At 44.7% G+C, this 23,611-nt stretch overlaps 1 protein-coding gene across 1 annotated transcript in view; it reads left to right on the top strand.

Moving 5' to 3' along the window:
• Window positions 1–6,725: 6,725 nt before the first annotated feature.
• The window catches only part of LOC141118952 (transmembrane emp24 domain-containing protein 11-like), a 34,619-nt gene continuing 17,733 nt past the window's right edge, over window positions 6,726–23,611 (top strand). The window contains exons 1-3 of the mRNA XM_073610955.1: window positions 6,726–6,981; window positions 19,014–19,114; window positions 20,552–20,677. Of these exons, the coding sequence (XP_073467056.1) occupies window positions 6,849–6,981; window positions 19,014–19,114; window positions 20,552–20,677 (360 nt within the window). The 5' untranslated portion in view covers window positions 6,726–6,848. The remainder of the gene's footprint in view (window positions 6,982–19,013; window positions 19,115–20,551; window positions 20,678–23,611) is intronic.

Consider the following 23,611-nt stretch of genomic DNA (forward strand, 5'->3'; position numbering starts at 1 on the left):
TCGGCCCGGGTGCACACACACAGCACATGCCATTCCCTCAGATGAAACCAGAAGCTGTGCTGTCTGTGACCCTAGTGAGGATGGCAGAGTCGGCTGTGTGCTTGGACAGTATGTGCAGGAAACAGCTGAGCCAAGGGAAGGTGAGAAGGGGGAAGGGGAGCCTCACTCCTCTCTCTATCACACCCCCCCTCTCTCTCACCCCCCACCCCCCTCTCTCACCCCTCTCTCTCTCTCAACCCCCCTCTCCTCCCCCTTCTCTCTCTCTCACCCCACCCCCACTCTTTCACTCCCCCTTTCCCACTCACCCCCCTCTATGTCACCCCCCACTTTCCTCTCTCTCTCTCACCCCTCCCTTCCTCACCGTTCACCCCTCTCACTCAACCCCCCTCTTTCGCTCCCCCATGTCACTCCCCACCCTCCTCTCTCTATCTTTCACCCCCACCCCCTCTCTCTCTCTCACTCACCCCCACCCCCTCTCTCTATCATCCCCCTCTCCCACCCCCACCCTCCTCTCTCTCACCCCCTCTCATTCTCTCTCCCCCCACCCCCCACTCTGCCACCCCTCACTCACCCCCCACCCTCCCTCACCCCCATCTCCTTCTCTCACCCCCCATTTTTCTCTCTCTTAGCCCCCTTCTTTTCTCACTCCCTCCCTCTCTCCACTTCCTCCATCTTTCTCTTACATTCCCATCTCCCCCATCTCTCTCCCTCCTATTCCTATCTCTTCTCCATCCCCCTCCCCCTATCCCTCCACCTCCTCTTTCCCTCTTAGGGCAAATTCACACTGAAACAGAATGAAATCACAGAGCAGCCAGAGCAATTCGGCAGTCCAGCCGCTCTGTGTTTCAGGCTGCTAGGGGGCAGTGTGATGCGCAATTCAATGCCTCTCACTGCTCCTCTTTTTTTTGTACAAGCTTTATTTGAAGTGTACAAAAATGTACATTTAAATATCCACAATGTTGGGAAGCATGTTGTCACATTTCAGGTTCTCAGGAAAAAATGAATTTTGTCAGTAGATTTCCCATGCTTCATCAGTGTATAAAAAAAGTTGTGGATGGTTGGCAACACTGTTGTGGGGGGGGGGGGGGGGGATCTGGCGCTTGAAAGTCCAGTTCCTATAAGCTCCTGAGATGTAAATCCGGCCCTGGAGAGAGAGACCGAGGTGTGGGGGGGGGAGACAAAGAAAAAGGGAGAGAAAAAAGAAGAGATAGAAAGAACAAATAAGATGGATAGAGAGAGAGAAAAGAGAGAGGAAGAAGAAGAGATAGAAAGAACAAGAAAGACGGATAGAAAAAGAGAGAAAAAGGAAAGAAAGGAGAACAGAGAGAAAACAGTAGGGTAAAAATACATGGGGGGAAAATTATAGAGGGGGATTTACGTTTTTGGGGTTGTAGTCAAGATGTGCAAAGAGAGATCACACAAACACTTTTAGGTATAACATTTAATTGAATTATGACAGATACAAATAACAAATGTAATAATTTTAGAAAACATAACAAGAATACTTAACTAAAGATGCTGCTTCGCCACGGAGTCCCGTCTGCTTTTCATATGGGGTGGCACAGGTGATCATAGATGCAAGGCTTTGCAGTGTCTTTTATGAACTTTACTGAACAGTATTTAAAACAGTTCACACACATTTAGTTACATACCAGGGAATTGATCAAGCTCCCTGCACCAGAAAACCCGTGCAGGGAACCGTTGGGAGTGGTGCGCATCACATTAATAAACAAATAGACCTGTTTAGTTCTTTAATGACACTCACCCCTTTTTTATTTCAAAGTGAAATAGAAACTGGTGTGAGTTCTGCAACTACAAGTAATTAACAAAGAGATAGCGGCAAGTGCGGCAGTTTTTAAAATAGAAGACTGCTTCAGATCCTCACCAGGTTGGACCTGGCATACTGACAGCTCACATTCCTCTCTGCCTGTGCTGTATTTACACTGCACAAACATTTCCAGCCAACAATATACCTGGTTGTTAACCCTGGAAAAGTCAAAATTAACAATTTTCCTCTTCCCTCTCAGCTGAACAGGGGCGCGGTTGGGCAGTGGGAGCTTGAGCAATAGACTGCCGCTAAGCACTTCTGAATTGTATGCTATGTCTGGCTGAGACACGGCATCGAAGACAGAGGAGATCATTCTTAAATAACAGAGGGGCTTCCTCTCACCACTCTTTGTTAAATACCCCATAGCTGTTTATTACAGTTTTACATGATTGGCAATAATAAGTCCCAAAGAGGATGGCATAACATCCAAATATTGGTTCTTAATAAGGTAAAAATGTCTCACTAACACTATTCTAACAAATTCTTCGCAGAGTTATTCATAAAAATGGTTGGCTGGACGGAGCTCACATTCATTAGGCAATGGCTTGTCTGAAAGGTAGACTTTGAAATGAATTGAAGGTATACCCCGAGTGTAAAAAACACACATGGTAATGCTATTAGTAAGATTTATTGCAGGACTCAGTGTCTATGTTACAATATATATTTCTTCTGAGTAAAAAGAGAATTTCCTGAGAAAAACACTCCAGATTTATTATCTGTGAATGTAATGTTGCATACTTCTGAGGGCCAGGATCCAGCTGAAATTTTCATTATGAGATGCAAGTTTTGTGTGATGGAGTCTGCTTTCCCTTTTTATTCTTAGGTGTGCTACATCCAGTACAGCTAGTAAATTTTATCTATGGATGTGCCATGGGACTACAGTCACACTCACGATGGCCCAGAGATTGGAGATACCCTCAAGTTTGGGACTGATGCAGATGTTGCATATTCAATATACATTGTATCCTAAAATATTCACAGATACAAAGCAGGGGTAAGCAAAATGGGAAGTTTTGCCTCACCAAAATTTCTATAAAAAATCAATTTGGTTCCTTTCTCCTATCCCTGACCTGTTCGAGTTCCAAATAATGGCACTCTCTCAGCTTGGAACATGACGTTAGAGTTTGTGGATAAAAGAACCATGTGCGTAGTCTGCACAGAAAAATCTGAGTGAAAGGAAGCAAGCATTTGCAAAATTTTGTAAAAAATTTGGCGAAAGCAAGGTTGATCATTTTGCTACAGAAACAGTTTTGTGATTTCGCTCATCTCTCTGGTGATTCAATGTATCTAGGATGTTTTAAGGGAAATGGATTTCTCCGATTTGAGCCACTACAGTGAATAAAAGTAAACCATGGTGGGGAGATGTCCTCTCATCTCTGGTGCAGTTGGCTTTTCATTATAGGGTTTATAAAACTTATATCCCCTGGTACAGTGGGCTTCTCATTATAAGGGTTACAACCAAGGCTTTTTTTCAGGGGGAACTTGGTGGAACTCAGTTCCACCACCTCTGGCTCAGACCCTTTGGTGCCTGCTCACCACAATCGCTTGTAAACACAGAAGTCTGGTTTCTATGTTTACAAGTGACAGTTCTGCACTCTGTGTGTAACCCCCCTGAACTCTGCACTCTGTATGAAATGTAATCCTGATATTTAAAGATCCTTCTACTGTTTGTGAAATGTGACTACACCCACTATTTAATGTAATTTGGAGGGTGTGCGTGTGGGGAGGGGTTTTGGGGGGTCGTGGTTGAGTTCCAGCACCTATTGTTTGAGAAAAAAAGCCTTACGACACTTCTAATCCCTGGTACAGTGGGCTTCTCATTATAAGGGTTACAACACTTCTAACTCCTTGTACAGTCGGCTTCTCATTAAAATGTTTACAAGAGATTTCATCCCTAGTAAAGTTGGCTTTTCCAAACAAGATATTATACTCAAAAGCCTAAATAACTAAAATATTCAAATCTACTTTTGCACAAAATAGATCCTAGCTAATACATCCTCGTTTGCTTAAACTTTGATTTTCAGCATATAGGGGGTGATCCGTGGCAACTAAATGCTCATTGTGGTGCATGGGTTCACTTCACTGGATGAAATGATACACTTGGTGAACTAATAGAGGGAGTTCATACTGAGGAATAGATAAGCTGGCTTTCCCTTGCTGATGAGATGTAAAGGTCCAGATGGGGTCTAGGTATTACAACCTCAACAACCACAACTTTGTACACCTTTATGTGAACTGTGGCATCATGTCCCAAACACATTGAGGATTTGCTTAGTACCAGTTGTACCTTTTCTAAAATCAAAATGTCATTCACTCTACTCTTTGCTCTTGTCAGTATGTCCCCTAGGAACAGCCCAATTGTCCCGTAGTCCAGATAGAAAGTGAAAGAAAATCTTCCCATTGGAGACACAGATCTGAAATAAAAATCTGAGGGACCCAAAGGATCTTGTACATGTGTTTTTAATCTTTTTACAATTATAGTTCTCCCAGTGGATTGCCCAGCATGTCCCCATAACACCTTGACCAGAATGTTGAAATCATCATCTGCAACAGTTGTATTATGTACCAGTGTGACTTAAGAAGATGTCAATAGCTTGATTACATTTCACATATTGGTAGTTAGGAACAAAAGAGCTGAAAGAAAATCATAAAGATTTGATCATAATTAGATTTTTTTAAAATGTGCAAACAGTAAATTATAAATACAGAATCTAGCTACATCCAGTGAGCTTTATGCTGCTGTTTTTATGGGTGCCACTCCTGTCAGCTAAGAACAGGAAACTGAGGCTACAATTCACACAAGATCACCAAAATTGGACAATAGAAGATTGGAAAAATGTGGCCTGGTCTGATTTCAGCTGTAACATTCAGATGGTCGGGTCAGAATTTGGCGTAAACAACATGAAAGCATGGATCTGTCCTGCCTTGTATCAGCGTTTCAGGCTGGTGGTGTAATGGTGTGGGGGATATTTTCTTGTCACACTTTGGACCCCTTAGTACCAACTGAGCATTGTTTAAATACCACGGCCTACCTGAGTATTGTTGCTGACTATGTCCATCCCATATAGTGTATCTTCTGATGGCTCCTTCCAGCAGGATAATGCACCATGTCACAAAGCTCAAATGGGTTCACCATACTCCAATCGCTTCCACAGTCACCAGATCTCAATCCAATAGAGCACCTTTCGGATGTGGTGGAACAGGAGATTCACATCATGGATGTGCAGCCGACAAATCTGGAGCAATTGCGTGATGCTATCATGTCAATATGGAAATCTCTGAGGAATGATTCCAATACCCTGTTGAATCTATGCCATCAAGAATTAAGGCAGTTCTATCATTCCAGGATCTGAAAGATGCCTTTGATCTGCCCAGGCAGGCTCTCTTTAGTTACCTACAAATCCGCCACTTTGCACAGTCTTTTACATCGAATCTACAATTCTCCCCCATGACCGAGTTTGAGAGAATATGCTTAGAGGGCTCGTCCCCCAAAGGTATGATATCGCGCACCTACCAACTCCTGGTGAAAGATATGTCACCAAAAGGACCTCAGCATACCTACATGAGCAAATGGGAGCAGGCCCTGGGTGAGGTCATACTCTTGAAGACATGGCAGCTCATTTGGTCACAGGCCTCTAAGAGCTCTATATGTACTTTATACAAAGAGAATCAATACAAGATCTTACTTCACTGGTACCAAACCCCTGACCTTCCCCATTCTATATACCCCTCTGCCGATCGCCGATGCTGGCGCTGTCGCAGAGAGGTGGGGACGCTGAATCATATCTACTGGACCTGCCCACTGATCACTCCTTACTGGCAAATGGTACAATCTCTTCTCCAATCTATCTTTGACGCATGGATGCCACTTGACCCTAAACTGTACCTTTTAGGCCTCCCCTCTCCTTCCTTCTCTAAAACCTCCAAAAAACTCCTGGCTCAAGTGCTAACGGCCGGGGGATGCTTGATAGCCCTGAAATGGAAAAAGAGGGAACCCCCCTCTCTGTTTGAATTGCACACCAGGATTAGGGACATCAAACGGATGGAATATTTGACAGCCTCCCTAAACAATACCCTTGACAAACACAACCGAGTATGGGAACTGTGGTATATGCTGGAAGCTCCCAAACCCAGCTGAATTTAAGGTTGATTCCCCCAGACGGCACGGAGGCTCTGGGCCGGATGGGTGTTCTCTTCTCTCTTATCTACCTCTAACCCCCTCTTCTCTCCTTATCTCCACCCTTCTTAGTCCTCTTGGCTCTACATAACCTCTCTACTCTTTTTTCCCAACTCCCTTTTGCCACAGATGTACATCTGAGCAAGTTTGAAATAAGTGGTAGCTTAGAGTCATTGACTCATACCTCATTGTTTATCCGCGGATATGCATTGTTTTCCTTTTTCTTTTTTTTTATTTTGTTCCTCACCTGTTATATATGCTTCAACCATGTCTTCATACGGGTAACAATGTGTATGAATAGCTCGCTTGATGTATACCACTTATCATATAGCAAGACCTTTCTTTTTTCTGTTTGTTTCTTTATGTTGGAAAAAATGGAAACTTAATAAAAATTGTCAGTTTTCAAATAAAAGAATTAGGGCAGTTCTGAAGGCAAAAGGGGGTCCAACTTGGTACTAGCAAGGTGTACCTAATAAAGTGGCCAGTGAGTGTATACTAATCATTCTATTCTATTCTAACATAATTTTTTTAATTATTCAGAGATACAATCCCTTGCCCTCTTCATTTGGTTCCTATTCCCCCTGGTATGGATACCCCAGGTCTAGCCCTTCTCCTTTCAGTTTCGGTTGGAGTTGGGCTTCAACTGGTCTTTTTTTATGTTCTTCAGAATATTTCTAGTAACACTAGATGTGTTAAAGTTTGTATTTCTGAATGTTAATCATTAACATGCAGATAATAAGCAGATGGCCTTTCCCATGAGAGTCAGTGTTGCGCTGCTCGCTTCTTGTGAACGCTGACTTCCATCTGTGCTCCTAGCGTGTTCTCTTTGCTGTGACTACAGACATGTCAGCACATGTACCATGTTTAGTGATCATCTTCAGTGTCTGGACATTGGCAAACGCTATGTACTATCATTCTGCAGAAAGAGAGGAGAAATGTGTCATAGAAGATCTCCCTGCTGAAATGCTGGTTACAGGTAAGAATATACTATTGTCTCCATTCATAAAGTATATCTAAAGGCACAACTATTATTTTTATTTTTGAATAGTGTTGGGAATTAATTAAACTTCTTTTAAGTTTTGTTTTCTTTTGCTGTCCTTTTTGGGTTATATCTCTTCTCTTTCTGTTTATTCTGTCCTGGAGAAACAACTGGAAGCACAGGGTGGACATACTCTTTGAGCAGCTGCACAAGGGGGTCCTCCAAGACTTAGGGGGACATTTATACTAAAGGAAGGACAGATGTTTGCCAGGACCCCTGCCACTGTCACCTACACCTGGACCTGCTCACCAGATGTTCACTGATACAATATTTTCCTTGGACAGTAGTTGGTATAGAAAATGTTATTCACACAGGGGCCCTATGGTGACTCTGTTCACCACTCAGGAGATGAAAGGAAATTTCTCCAATGTTAGGGGAAATCTCTACTTAGTCTAGGTTCACATCTATACGGGCTGCGCTTGATGAGTTTTTCAGGCACGTTTTGCGGTGCGCTTTTAAACCCTTGTTTTTTGATGCGCTTTTGCATGTAATTTTCATGCATTTTGTGTTTTACATTTTTGTTTTTTTAAATAAACTGTAAACACACTGTATATAGCTGGTTGCTAAGGAGCGGGCCGGGAAGCCGGCTGCCGCATCCTTAACAACCGATGAGTCATCAGCTGTCAGCGGAGTCTCCCCGCTGACAGCTGAATGTAAAAAAAAAAAAAATTGTGAAAATTGTGTGGGGTCCCCCTAGGTCCATACCAGGCCCTGCAGGCATGACATCACCTGGAGAACCCGCCCCTTGTGACGTCACATGTCGTCACAAGGGGCGGGTTCTCTGGGTGATGTCACTGGATGGCCATGCCCATGGCTATATAAGAAATGGCAGGCCGACACAATGGAGGCAGCCAGCATCAGAGGAAGACCGTTTTTTTCTTCAGTGGTTGTTAAGGACGCAGCGGCCTGCTTCCTGGCCCGCTCCTTAGCAACCAGCAATATACAGTGTTTTTAAAGGGCAATTAAAAAACTCAAAACGCATCAAAAAATCACATCACAAACACAACACTTGCGTTTCTGGTGCGACTCCATTAAAGTCCATTACACGCAAAACGCAGGAAAAAAGTTCCAGACCCTTTCCAAAAATTCACCAGCTGCAAAAAGCATAGATGTGAACATGTACCATAGGAAACCATGTTAAATGGAATGTAGTGCATTTCTGCAAACTGCAAAAAACACAAAAAACCGCATAGGTGTGAACAGCACAGTTGCCAGTGGTACAAGTGTTCCAATTGGAAAATTTTCCTCAACCTCCTGCTCTGATGAAAATGGTAAAATTCTGGATTTTACATCACCTCCTATTCTAGCGGCAATGGTCATGATTTACTATTCATTAATACCCGAGAAGGTGAATCTTTCCTAATGCCGCATACACACGATCGGAAATTCGGCCAGCAAAAGACCGATGAGAGCTTTTGGTTGGAAAATGCGACCGTGTGTATGCTCCATTGGACTTTTGCTGGCGGAATTCCCACCAGCAAAAGATTGAGAGCAGGTTCTCAATTTTTCGGTTGGAAAAAGTTCCGAAAATGCATTCGTCTGTACAAATTCCGTCGCGCAAAATTCCTACGCATGCTCGGAGACAATTCCACGCATGCTCGGAAGCATTGAACTTCATTTTCTCAGCTCGTCGTAGTGTTGTACGTCACCGCATTCTTGACGGTCGAAAGTTCAGAGAACTTTTGTGTGACCGTGTGTATGCAAGGCAAGCTTAAGCGGAATTCCGTCGGAAAAACCATCCAAGTTTTTTCAGACAGAAAATCCGCTCGTGTGTACGCGGCATTTGGCTATACTGACATGGGTAAAACTATTATAGGGGTTTTAACACTTTCCAACTCTTTTGAAAACTGGAAAAAAAGTTTGGGCTTTATAAACTCATTGCATGTACAAAGTATTCCTTTTTTAAATTGTGAATGACAAAAAAGCAGACTTATCATATATCACATAATTCTAGAATAATCAAAAAAAAAAAATGTGTGGGAAACCTTTTGTCTGTTGTCTTATTTTTTGAAAGTTAAAGTATAAGTTAAAGTATAACCATACCAGGGGTAGGCAGCCTTACATAGGAGGAGATCTACCTGAGCAACAAGGGAGAAGTGAAAGATCGCCGGGCACAGTGTTGCCTCCTCACACCTGATTTAAACCTCTAATTGCTGTACTACCGTGTTCCAATCATGTGCATTGCATAGCAATCATAGGTTTAAATCAGGTGGTGAGGAGGCAGCATATCGCTTCCTCACCATCTGTCAAACACACTTGAAACACTTTTCAAAAGGAGCAATGGTGCCTGCTGCACTTGCGAATGAGCCCTTAGCTGCACTCGGCATTGGCACCCTTAGGGCTCATTCACATATAAAGTTGGGTAGTGGTAAAACCCATGGATTTACCGTCCCTAATCCCTACTCCCTTTAGTTGCTGAGACAGCAACCAAAGGTGTACACATGCCACAGCAGGGATTAAACACCAGTGGCAGGCCGTAATGCAGGGGGCAGGGGCGCCGCCCCCTAATCTACATGCAGGGTGCCGGACGCATGAATTCCAATGGGTCTTTTTTTTTTTTTTTAAGTATGTGATTAGAGCTAGAGACTATTGTCACACTGATTCTCCTACCAGCCAATCAGGAAGCGGGTTGTGAGACCCGTTTCCTAATTGTCTAAAAGGAGAAGCGATCCTATTGGCCTAGGAGGAGGAGGGAAGACACGCACGTCATGCCAAGGAGGAGACGCAGGGGAAGCCACCACCCGTCGCCCAGAGGGAAGCGTTGCCCACACCATAGATGAGGCAAGTGTGGGGCTGGTAACCGACCAACCTGGGGGAGGGTCTGTGGGTGCATTGTTTGCCGCCCCCCCCCAAAATATACTACCAGCCACCACTTTTAAACCCCCTGTTGCTTTTGTTGCCCCCCCAATCTATGCGCCCAGCCCCTAGTCTACATGCAGGGTGCCGGACGCATGGATTTCAACAGTTTTTTTTTTTTTTTAGAAGCAAATGATTAGAGCCTGAGGCTCTAATTGGCTTCAAAAAAGGGTGGGCTCTGGGTGCAGAGCACTGCGTCCAGAGCCCACCCAGTTGTGTGGCATTAGCAAATTAATATTCGCTAATGTCTTCCTGTTTCTCCTCCTGGCCAATCAGGAAGCTGATCCTGAGACCCGATTGGCCGGGAGTCCTAAGACCCCATTGGCCAGATTCCAGGACTCCTGATTGGCCGGGAGGAGACCGCCGGGACTCAGGGAGAGAGACGCAGGAAGAGAGAAGCAGATGAAGGTAAGTGTGGGGCTGGCAGGCAACGGGCGAGCGTGCAAAGTGGTAATTGATGGGGGGGGGGTGTAGCGGTGATCGATTGAGCGACAAGAGGGGGATTTGGTGGTGGTCGGATGGATGGCTGGGGGGGCATCAGGCCACCACCCCAAGGAAAATTTGAGCACCAGCCACCATTGCCTGGTAGCCTTCCAATCCTCCAGACTTTCTTCAAAAGGATGACAACATTTGTCACTGCTGATAGGCCACCCCATTACATGCTAATCAGTGCAGTGCCTGATACATGACCCAATAGATCGCCCTATGCCTGGAAGGAGATGACAAAGGCTACAGTCTTGGATCACAACTCCCTAGTCCAGAAGGGTGAAGACCTTTGCAACCCCTGTCATAATCTCATGGGAATAAAACGAGAACCTTGGCATCTAGGAAAAAATTCTAGATGTGGTTTACAAAAAATCCTTTGGGCAGAGATTGACTTTAATGGGGCTGATACAATAAATCTTGAAAAAGAAAATCAGCGCAAACTGGAGTTCATGTCATATTGAGTCACCTGGGTTTCAACATTCATTTTTATGAAAAGAATGAGACAAGACTTATAGATAATTGTTATGGAGAGACGATGTAGCCTCACATTACATCTGTAGATATGGAAATATTATTGAAGTAAAATCTGTATACGGTACATCTCTCACATTTAAAGAGAGATCAGTGTCAGGACGCATTTCAGTACTCAACAAAACACTTTTATTTGATAAAGGAACAATATGACTCCATAGTGTTCTCTGGCTCAATGTTCTGCATGATTCCAAGGCTGCCGAATACTGTACACACTGAACAATTTCATATATCAGACAGAAAACGTTATACAATATGCTGATGATGTCATCTGTATTTCGGTTCATGAACCCTTGGCAAATGTAAGATATTGTTCCTTGGCATATTAATACTAAGTAAATTTTAAAATGAAAGCATATCAATTTTATTTACAAACTTACTTGATTTTAAAAACTAATTTAATATATTTGCTTGACTGCAAAAATGCAAGATGTAGTCTATATAGTGATTTAAAAAAGGGCCCCAGTCTGTTAAAATCCACAATATTTCATCCTCCTCCTTCATCCTCAATAGCAGTTCCCCCAGGGATGCCTCTAGAGTCTCTTTACTCTGCACACAGATGACCTACCATTGCTCTAGAGCCCAGGGCAAACATACCAAACGTTGTCCCCCACCCCCCACCCCAAGATGTATGAGCATTATGAGTCAGCAAAAACCCCCCCCACCAAAAAAAAACAAAAAAAACAATCAGCATGCTTACCCTCTAAGCATTAATCCCCCCTCCTCCCAGTACAAACCTGCCCCATCCCCCCACCCCCCTTGCTGAAATCCCCACTGCCAGTACAAATCCTTGAATCCCCCTCCAAGCTCAAATCCTCTCTCTCACCAAATCCTCCTAGCTCAAATCCCCCCCCCAAAAAAAAAATCACCCCTCCTAAAGCAAATCCTCTACCCCTCAAATTTCCCCTCCAAGCACAAATCCTCTCCCCCCATTCCACCTCCTAGGACAAATCCTCACCCCCAAATTTCAACTCCTAGCACAAATCATCCCCAATCATCCATACTAGCACAAATACACCCCTCCTTGCCCCCCCCCCCCCCTCTCCAAAAAAAAAAAATTCCCTCCCCCTCTTACCATATCACCTTTTCTAGCACAAACCCCCCAAACCCTCCTCCAAGCACAAATCCTCTTCCCCCATTCCCCCTTCCAACACATATCACCCCAGATTACCATTCCTAGCACCCCTCCTAATTTCCCCTCCTAGAACAATTCTTATCCTCAGCCTCCCTCCAACTTTCCCCTCCCAACACAATTCCCCCCTGGAAATCAATACAGCCAGCATAGTGAAGAAGGCCTGTGAACTTATTGAGAGGATTGACATTTTTTTGGCATTGGTGCTACATGTCCTTTTCTAGTTTTGAGGTTGAGAACATTCCAACTTTTTGCATTACTGTTTGGTATGGTAATTGCTCTGCTGTGAATAAACAGACACTGCAGCAGGTGGTAAGGACTGCACAGAGGATTATTGGCAGCAATATGCCCACCATCAGGAATATTTACAACAGAAGGTGTAGGAAGATGCCCCTCAATATTATCAGGGACTCTTCTCATTCTGCTTATGGACCCTCCTTGCAACCTCAACACTAATGCAGCGTACACACGGTCGAAATTTCCGACAACATATGTTCGATGTGAGCTTGTTGTCGGAAATTCCGACCATGTGTAGGCTCCATCAGACATTTGTTGTCGGAATTTCCGACAAATTTTCTGACAACAAAATCCGTTGTTGGAAATTCTGAGCGTGTGTACACAATTCCGACGCACAAAATTCCATGCATGCTTGGAATTAAGCAGAAGAGCCGCACTGGCTATTGAGCTTCATTTTTCTCGGCTCGTCGTATGTGTTGTATGTCACCGCGTTCTTGGTGATTGGAATTTCCGACAACATTTGTGCGACCGTGTGTATGCAAGACAAGTTTGAGCCAACATCCGTCGGAAATAAATCCAGGATTTTGTTGTCGGAATGTCCAATCGTCTGTACACGGTATTATTCTTACACCTGAACAACATGAAAGAGATCAAAGATCACTGGGGTAGAGCAGTGGACAGTGTCAGTGGGGCGGTGGACAGTGTCAGTAGAGCAGTGAATGGTGTCAGTAGGGCAGGTGTTGGTGTCAGTAGAACAGTGGATGATGTCAGCCAGCAGAGCAGTGGACAGTGTCAGTAGGCAGGGCCAATCCTAGGGTCACCGGCGCCTGGGTGCAGAAATATTTCTGGCGCACCTATATGGGCGTGGTCATCTTACCAACCACTCCCCTTTACAAATGTTTCTATGGCAACGACTCAAACACAGAGATGCTCCCCTAAGAAGTCTTCATTACCCTGGGATCCTCCCATGATCTTTTAGCAATAAAGAAAATACAGGAAGAGCGTACACTAGAGACCTGGAGGGGAGTCTCTCTGATGCACACAGAGAGGGCTTCTGTTAGAGAATCTATTAGAAAGAGCCCCCAGACATAGTACAGGAGATGATCAGAGACTGCAGACATAGTACTGGAGATGGTCAGAGACTGCAGACATAGTACAGGAGATGGTCAGAGACTGCAGACATAGTACAGGAGATGGTCAGAGACTGCAAACATGGTACTGGAGATGGTCAGAGACTGCAGACATAGTACAGGAGATGGTCAAAGACTGCAGACATAGTACAGGAGATGATCAGAGACTACAAACATGGTACAGGAGATGATCAGAGACTGCAAACATAGTACAGGAGATAATCAGAGACTGCAGACATGATACAGGAGATGATAAGAGACTGCAGATATGATACAAGAGATGGTCAGAGTCTGTAGACATGATACGAGAGATGGTCAGAGACTGCATACATGATACAAAAGATGATCAGAGACTGCAGACATGATACAAGAGACGGTCAGAGACTGCAGACGTGATACAAGAGACGGTCAGAGACTGTAGACATGATACAGGAGATGGTCAGAAACTGCAGACATGATACAAGAGATGGTCAGAGACTGCCGACATGATACAAGAGATGGTCAGAGACTGTAGACATAATACAAGAGATGGTCAGAAACTGTAGACATGACACAAGAGGTGGTCAGCGACTGCAGACAAAATACAAGAGATGGTCAGAGACTGTAGACATGATACAAGAGATGGTCAGAGACTGCAGACATGATACAAGAGATGGTCAGAGACTGCAGACATGATACAAGAGATGGTCAGAGACTGCAATCATGGTACAGAAGACGGTCAGAGACTGCAATCCTAGTACAGGAGATGGTCAGAGACTGCAGACATAGTACAGGAGATGGTCAGAGACTGCAGACATGATACAATAGATGGTCAGAGACTGTAGACATGATACAGGAGACGGTCAGAGGCTGCAGACCTGCTACAGGAGATGGTCAAAGACTGCAGACTTGATACAAGAGATGGTCAGAGACTGCAGACATGATACAAGAGAGGGTCAGAGACTGCAGACATAGTACAGGAAATGGTCAGAGACTGCAGTTCCTATGGACGTTAGTAGATAATGGCCGATCGGCCCTCTTACCTGACCCAGCGATACAGCAACGGTTCCTCTGATCAGGAGTCAGCTCACTCTGAATTACCCGTGGCGACTCCGCTGGGTAGCACCCAGATCTGTATTCTGACAATGACTCCATTCCTTTCTCTGCCAGGGATGGTGCTAGGCCATGTGGCTTTCCCTCTGGTGGCGCAGGGCAGCGGGGTTCTCTCTCTGATGGTGTTTTCTCAGCACTGTCCTCTCACTCTGGAGTCCTGGGTGTACTTCCCTGAAAGCTTTCCCGGGCTCCTGGCTCTCTCTCTCTCCCATTCAGCTGAGCATGCTGTGTGGGCTACAGTTTCTATGTTACAGTGGGGCTGCCAGTCCTTGGGACTACATGTCCCACAATCCTCTTCTCTGCTCCCTTTTCTATTCTATTTCTTCCTTGGCTGATATGAAGGCGGGGGAAGAAACATAGTGGGTGGCTGTCTAGTACAGCAGCGTGTGCGAGGAGGAGAGGGAGAGGGAGGGGGGGAGGGGGGAAAGAAGAGCCCGCAGCTGCAGTGGCATCACTAGGGTTGGTGTCACCAGGTGTGGTATAACATGTTGTCACCCCCCCTTCCACAAACTATAGCCGCCCCTCAGTACAGACCCCCCTTCACTAAGTATAGACCCCCCTCCGTCAGTGCAGACCCCCCGCTAAGTATAAACCTCTCCCTCAGTACAGACCTTCCTCAGTACAGACCCCCCTCCATCAGTATAGACCCCCCAGGACAAAACACCCCCTCCATTAGTACAGACACCGCCAGGGTAAACCCCCTCCATTAGTACAGACGCCCCCACCAGGACAAACCATCCCCTCCATTAGTACAGACCCCCCCAGGACAAACCTCCCTCCATTAATACAGACCCCCCCACCAAGACAAACCCCCCTCCATTAGTACAGACCCGCCGACCAGGACAAACCCCCTCCATTAGTACAGACCCCCCCACCAGAACAGACCCCCTCTATTAGTACAGACCCCCCACCAGGACAAACCCCCCTCCATTAGTACACCCCCCCACCAGGACAAACCCCCTCCATTAGTACAGAGCCCCCCACCAGGACAAACCCCCCTCCATTAGTACAGTCCCCCCACCAGGACAAATCCCCCTCCATTATTACAGAACCCCCCACCAGGACAAACCCCCCTCCATTATTACAGACCCCCCACCAGGACAAACTCCCCTCCATTATTACAGACCCCCCAACCATGACAAACCCCCCTCTATTATTACAGACCCCCCACCAGGACAAACCCCCCTCCATTAGTACAGACCCCCTCACCAGGACAACCCCCCTCCATTAGTACAGACCCCCCCCACCAGGACAAACCCCCCTCCATTATTACAGACCCCCCCCACCAGGACAAACCCCCCTCCATTAGTACAGACCCCCTTTACCAGGACAAACCCTCCTTCATTAGTACAGACCCCCCCACCAGGACAAATGCCCCCCTCCATTAGGGTACATAAAAACACCCAGCGGCAGCTGGAGAGGACAGTGTGCAGCCACGCAGGTCGATCACAGATCACAGCAGGCAGGAGTTAGACCCAGAGAGGAGGAGGAGAACATGTGTCAGGCATGGACCGCCCCCCCAGCGACGTCACTGCGCGGCTGGTCTCTGTCCACACAGAGACAGCGGCTCCGATCTCTAGCTGCTCCCCTTCTCTGACAGGAGGAGGGAGGGGGGACGGGCTTCAGCAGGAAACACAGCGGCAGCAGCGTTGACGGGCGGAGAGAGCTGCCTCTGGACAAGGAGAGGAGGAGGGAGGGGAGCACTCTGGCGCTTCAACGCCCCCACCTCTCTGGTGCTCGGGTGCACTGCACCCCGCGCACCCGCCTAGGATCGGCCCTATCAGTAGGGCAGTGTCAGTAGGACAGTGTCAGTAGGGCAGTAGATGATGTCAGTAGAGCAGTTGACCTAGTCAGTGTGGCAGAGGACAGTGTCAGTAAGGCAGAGGATGTTGTCAGTAGAGCAGTAGACAGTGTCAGTAGGGCAGAGGTTGGTATCAATAGGGCAGTGGACAGTGTCAGTAGTTTTTTTATTTTTATCATTCATTTTTTATTATTTTTTACAATTTTATTTCAGCTGCTGAAGGGGGGACTACAGGTGATCGGTTCCAGTAAATTCCACCTCCGTTGCACCTCCTGTCCAGGTTCCCCTTCATTCTGCTTGTCAACAGTGCAGCATACTAAGTTGTTCCTTTCCTGTGCCACTCTGCATATGTGGGAGGAGTAGTCGGGGTTGGCGAGGAAGGGACACGATCTTCCCATGATCTGCCCGTGATCGATGGGTTACTGACCGCCATCCTACACGCCTTGTAATCCCAAAATGAATATCACAACAACCCTCCTTAACACCTTCATAAAACCTCAATATAAACACTCATACTGGGCGAACACACTTGAACAATGTTGGACATGAGGGTGCCAGCACCAGGACCACCCACAGAGTGAATTTTGACTGGTTCATCAGAAACTGGCCAAAATTTGCTTAGTGTATGGTCAGCTTAATCTTCTCATTAACCCTTACGTTGCTAAAAGTAACCTTCACCTTTTACCTAATTAGAATCTTGATACAAGTTTGTCCTCTTAAATGAAGAAACACTGTTTTCACATTTAAAGAAACTGACTTAAAATGGTTGCACCCACACCTTGGTTATGTTTACAGTGCCTTGAAAAATATTCATACCCCTTGAAATGTTCCACACTTTGTCATGTTACAATCAAAAATGTTAATGTATTTTATTGGGATTTTATAAAGTGGCACATACTGGTAATTGTGAAGTGGAAGGAAAAAGATAAATGGTTTTTACATTTTTTTTACAAATAAATATCTGAAAAGTGTGGCGTGCATTTGTATTCAGCCCTTCTGAGTCAATACTTTGTAGAACCACCTTTCACTGCAATTACAGCTGCAAGTCTTTATGTCTCTACCAGCTTTGCACATCTAGAGAGTGACATTTTTGCCCATTCTTCTTTGTAAAATAGTTCAAACTCTGTTAGATTGGATGGAGAGCATCTGTAAACAGCAATTTTCAAGTCTTGCCACAGATTCTCAATTGGGTTTATGTCTAGACTTAGCCATTATAAGCACATGAAAGCACATGAATAAGCTTTGATCTAAACCATTTCATTGTAGCTCTGGCTGTATGTTTAGGGTTGTTGTCCTGCTAGAAGGTGAACCTCCGCCCCAGTCTCAAGTCTTTTGCAGACTATAAAAGGTTTTGCCAGATTGCCCTGTATTTGTCTCCATCCATCTTCCCATCTACTCTGACCAGCTTCCCTGTCCCTGCTAAAGAAAAACATACAGAAAAACAAGATGATGCTGCCGCCACCATGTTTCACGGTGGGGATGGTGTGTTCAGGGTGATGTGCAGTGTTAGTTTTCCGCCACACATAGCGTTTTGCTTTTAGGCCAAAAAGTTTGGTCTCATCTGACCTGAGATGAATTTTGGTCTCATCTAACCTGAGTATCTTCTTCCAAGTTTGCTGTGTCCCCCACATGACTTCTCACAAACTGAAAACGGGACTTCTTATGGCTTTCTTTCAACAATGGCTTTCTTCTTGCCACTCTTCCATAAAGGCCCGTTTTGTGAAGTGCACGACTAATAGTTGTCCTGTGGACAGATTCTCCCACCTGAGCTGTGGATCTCTGCAGCTCCTCCAGAGTTACCATGGGCCTCTTGGCTGCTTCTCTTATTAATGCTCTCCTTACCTGGCCTATCAGTTTAGGTGGACAGCCATGGTTTGATAGGTTTGCAGTTGTGCCATACTCTTTACATTTTCGGATGATGGATTTAACAATGCTTCGTGAGATGTTAAAAGCTTGAGATATTTTGTTATAACCTAACCCTGCTTTAATCTTCTCGACAACTTTATACCTGACCTGTCTGGTGTGTTCCTTGGCCTTCATGATGCTGCTTGTTCACTAAGGTTCTCTAACAAACCTCTGAGGGCTTCACGGAACAGCTGTATTTATACTGAGAGTAAATTACACACAGGTGGACTCGTTTTACTAATTAGGTGACTTCTGAAGGCAATTGGTTCCACTAGATTTTAGTTTAGGGGTATCAGCGTAAAGGGGGCTGAATACAAATGCACGCCACACTTTTCAGATATTTGTAAAAAAATTTGAAAACCATTTATCATTTTCCTTCCACTTCACAATTATGTGTCACTTTGTGTTGGTCTATCACATAAAATCCCAGTAAGATACATTTACATTTTTGGTTGTAACGTGACAAAATGTGGAACAGCTCAAGGCACTGTATACTGAGTCAGGCAAAAGACTGATATCTCTTAGAGGTACATCTATTTTACACTGAATTATTAAAAAAAAAACAAAAAAATGAATTTTGACTACCAATCTTACATTAGAGGACGAGGGTGACTGTCATTGAGGTCATTACATGTGTCAATGTCATAAGACCCTATCCTAACCTGTCCTAACCTGTCTTTTCCACAGGTCTAAGCACTCTACAGCTTTGCAAAGCTGAAGGTTTTGTCTACTTTTCCTTTCAAGCTTTATCTCTACTACTTCACATCTAAACCACACTGTGTTTTTGTTCCCTGATAAGGTCGTTATAAGATACAAAAGTGGGACTTAGGCCAACATGACTTCCTTCCATCTGCTCCCGGCCTTGGAATGGTTGTGACTGTCAAGGCTCCAAATAGTGAGGTAAATGCTATCATATACAGTAGTTTTCACTTTGCTTTTTCACTGATTCTTTTATTTCTGACTTGTTAAAGACTTCCACATTACGGGTCTGAAATACTTAATGTAAGGTAAAGATCCAAAGACGTTACATTGCTAACCAGTGGCGGCTGGTGCTAAATATTTTGGGAGGGGGGTGGCAAACTAACGCCATGTAACTCCTTACCCGGGGGAGATAGACGGAAAGGCAGGGATTGCTGCAAGCACCCCTCCCCCTGCAGGAGACGGACGGCGGATGGGAAGGTGGCCATCACTGCAAGCACCCCCACCCCCCGGCGTTGGATGTACAAGAATGCGGCGGGGATCCACCGCCACCACCCCTGTGGGAGGCTGACCTTAACTTAGGAGACAGGGGGAAGGAAGAGCCGGGCTTCTCCTCCCGGCTGAACAGAAAATGTGTCCTGAGACCCGATTGGCGGGGGAGTCCTAAGACTCCCCCGCCAATCGGGTCTCAAGACCTGCTTCCTGGTTGGCCGGGAGGAGAATCAGGAAGACAACAGCGAATAATAATTAACTATTGGCACACAACTGGGTGGGCTCAGGGCGCAGTGCTCTGCACCCTGAGCCCACCATTTTTTGAAGCAAATTAGAGCCTCAGGCTCTAATCATGTGCTTCAACCAAAAAGAAAACCCTGTTGGAATCCATGCATCCAGCACCCTGCATTTAGATTAGGGGCCATGCACATGGATTAAGGGGGCAGCGCCCCTGCGCCCCGTGTATACAGGCCGTCACTGTTGCTAACTGTTCTTTACAGTACATGACCACTGCCAAATTGCTCCTGAATGTAACATAATTAAGTATAAGAGAGGCAAGTATTTGTTTCAAATGACCTAAAGGTAATTTACCCATTAGAACTGGGAAAAGTAATAAGGTAGGAATTATAGTGCTGCTGCCTTCCTTTCTGACCTGAAAAAAACTATTTTGAATTGCTAAGCATGCTGTATCAGCCCTGCCTATGTAATTTCTAATAGATTACAAAGAACACATACCTCCTTCCCCTGCTCATCTCCATAACCCCTACTTGTGCACAGGAAGAGAGTACTGGAATTATCTTTTTACAAGGGTTCTGCTGAAATCAACATACTGCAACCTATCTAACAGAGCCATTCACTGGGAAGCTCAGTATACTGCTGTTTCTCCTCTCCCTGCTCTCTAAGAACATTATGCTGCTGTGAACAGTGAACATACGATCACTTATTAAAAATAAAAAAAAAGAGAGAGAAAAAGGGTATTTATATAGTTTTTATTTATTTTTATTCTTTTTATACACAAATGTTTTGCCTTTCATTTTTATTTTAAACAGAATGGGTTGTTTTACATGGTGAGGGTTTACATACTGTACACTTTAAATGTACTGTATTAACCCCCTCTTTGCATAATTTATGTTGGTATATTTATAGATATTGCTGTCTAAATTGTATGGGCCTGATGGGAAGTTTACATTTACATCCCATACTCCTGGAGAACATACCATCTGCATGCAATCAAATTCTACAAACCTTATTGCCTTTGCTTCAAACAGATTGGTACGTATCTTACAATGCATGGTATGTGTAAAGCATTGACGACAATCATTTTGAGTTAATAAGGTTTTCTAAATCCCTGGGGTTTTTTTTCTCTCTTTTAAGTCTCCATTCACATTTTTACGACTCCAAAGTCGAAAGACTTCGGAGAGCGACTTTGATGCAACGTTGGACGGGTGCGACTTGTATGTGACGTGTTGTCCCTCTGCAAAGTCGGTCCCACTGTTGCAATAATGCAAAATGGTTCGGGGTACGACTTGTCATGCGACTTTAGTGACCTGTCGCACAAGTGTGAATGGGGTGTTGGGGTGGCAAAGAAAATGCATACACTGCACTACCATAAACTCTTCACAGCAACATGTCTGTGGCTCAATCAGGATATGTGTGACCAGTGCCAAATTGTCAAATAGACAGGGTAGGCACCGGCCTAAGGGCCTCTCGCGCCGTTTAAGGGCCCTGCAACAACAGATCAAAATAATAATGATTTGATCTTGAAAGAAAATTATAATGAAGCTTTCCTAAATTGTTTACAAAAGATAGATGTAGCGTCTGCCCTGATTTTCCAGGAGCCTGATGGTGACTACTGGTGGTAAGGACGGCTGACATGAATTCTCAGGGTGCAGGTTTTTGGGCATGGTGATGAACAAGAAAGAAATTGGGCGCCAGTCACTTTTATGCTTAAACAAAAGAGAAGTTTATTTTCCAGAACAAGAAAAATGTGGGAGAGAGGGGATTAGGGCACAGGACACCCTTAAAACGATCAGAAACAGGCAGATTGGCAGACTCCTTAGACAAAAATAGGTGAAGTAAGATAGACAGTATTTCAGGAATAAGAGTCTATAAGCTGAACCAGCACATCTGTACTTTGTAGGACAGGCCGTCTCCTCTAGTAACTGAACTTTACTCTTTGCTTCATGCACTGATTCCCTTGGATAAGTTCTCTCTGAAGTCGTCCCAGCCACTTCATAGCCTCCTGCTCATGAAGGGTCCTCTCTCTGGTGCTTCCTTAGAAATCCATCCCTCTAGAATCGTAATCGGATCTTTGCATAAAAGCTTTTCTCTGCATAAACTTGAACACCCAGATAGGACTCGGTTAGACCTAGCAGGCGGCAGTCACATGGATAGGCCTCAGGCCTAGCAGCCAAGAACTGCATACACACCATCCACCCAGGCCGAAACCCCTGGGCGGGAAGAACTGACTCGTCACCTGACTTCTTCCATTAAATAGCTTTTCCCAGCATGCATCGCAAGAAATATGATTGGCTGAGAAAAGTATGTTTATCCATAACTTAAGTATACTGTAGCCCATCACTCTAATGTCAAAAGCAACAGCACCACCTACTGACAGAAGGGAGAAGCCACAACTTAGAAGAGAAGTCATTTGACACCTACAGTGGGGACGGAAAGTATTCAGACCCCCTTAAATTTTTCACTCTTTGTTATATTGCAGTTATTTCCTAAATTAATTAAGTTCATTTTTTTTCCTCATTAATGTACACACAGCACCCCATATTGACAGAAAAACACAGAATTGTTGACATTTTTGCAGATTTACAGGCCACTGTGCTCTTAGGAACCTTAAGTGCAGCAGAATTTTTTTTGTAACTTTGGCCAGATCTGTGCCTTGCCACAATTCTGTCTCTGAGTTCTTTAGGCAGTTCCTTTGACCTCATGATTCTCATTTGCTCTGACATGCACTGTGAGCTGTAAGGTCTTATATAAGCAGGTGTGTGGCTTTCCTAATCAAGTCCAATCAGTATAATCAAACACAGCTGGACTCAAATGAAGGTGTAGAACCATCTCAAGGATGATCAGAAGAAATGGACAGCACCTGAGTTAAATATATGAGTGTCACAGCAAAGGGTCTGAATACTTAGGACCATGTGATATTTCCGTTTTTCTTTTTTAATAAATCTGCAAAAATGTCAACAATTCTGTGTTTTTCTGTCAATATGGGGTGCTGTGTGTACATTAATGAGGAAAAAAAATGAACTTCAATGATTTTTGCAAATGGCTGCAATATAACAAAGAGTGAAAAATTTAAGGGGGTCTGAATACTTTCCGTCCCCACTGTAAATGCCGCGTAAAGACGATCGGACATTCTGACAACAAAATCCTGGATTTATTTCCGACGGATGTTGGCTCAAACTTGTTTTGCATACACACGGTCGCACAAATGTTGTTGGAAATTCTGATCGCCAAGAACAGGGTGACGTACAACACATACGATGAGCCGAGAAAAATTAAGTTCAATAGCCAGTGCGGCTCATCTGCTTGATTCTGCGCATGCGTGGAATTTTGTGCGTCAGTATTGTGTACACACGATCGGAATTTACAACAACGGATTTTGTTGTCGGAAGCTCTCAAATTTTTGTTGTCGGAAATTCCAACAATAAATGTCCGATGGAGCCTACAATTCCGATGGGATTTCCGACAAAAAGCTCACATCGAACATTTCTTGTCGGAAGTTCCGACCATGTGTACGCGGCATAACTCTACAAATTAGCGAGGTAGACTACCACCCAGCATAACTAAACTGACGTGTAGCCCTACTTCTAGGGATATGGGTGCTACATAGAAAAAAATGAATCAACTCAAAGAAACAAAAACTTTACATTAAAGACTCTATAGATAAAATACTGTATTGATGTATTGTATCCAATAACATCTTAAAGTGGATGTAAACCCAATGTCATCCTTTCTAAACCTACTGTCATAGGGGTTATCTATAAGGATATACATGCCTCCTGCATGTATCTTTACCTTTCAAATGTCTCCCCTCTCTTTGTTATGAGACCCGAAAAACTGCAGATTCTGTGGGTGTGTCTGTCTGGAGCTTGGTGGGTGGAGTCGTGATGTCAGTAGACTCCCCGCCCACCTCTACACTCCCCTTGTCAATATGCATTTTCTCCTGTGTATTTCTTACACTGAACTTCT

This window comes from Aquarana catesbeiana, linkage group LG01 (assembly GCF_042186555.1).
Source record: "Aquarana catesbeiana isolate 2022-GZ linkage group LG01, ASM4218655v1, whole genome shotgun sequence".
In the NCBI taxonomy this organism is placed as follows: Eukaryota; Metazoa; Chordata; class Amphibia; order Anura; family Ranidae; genus Aquarana; species Aquarana catesbeiana.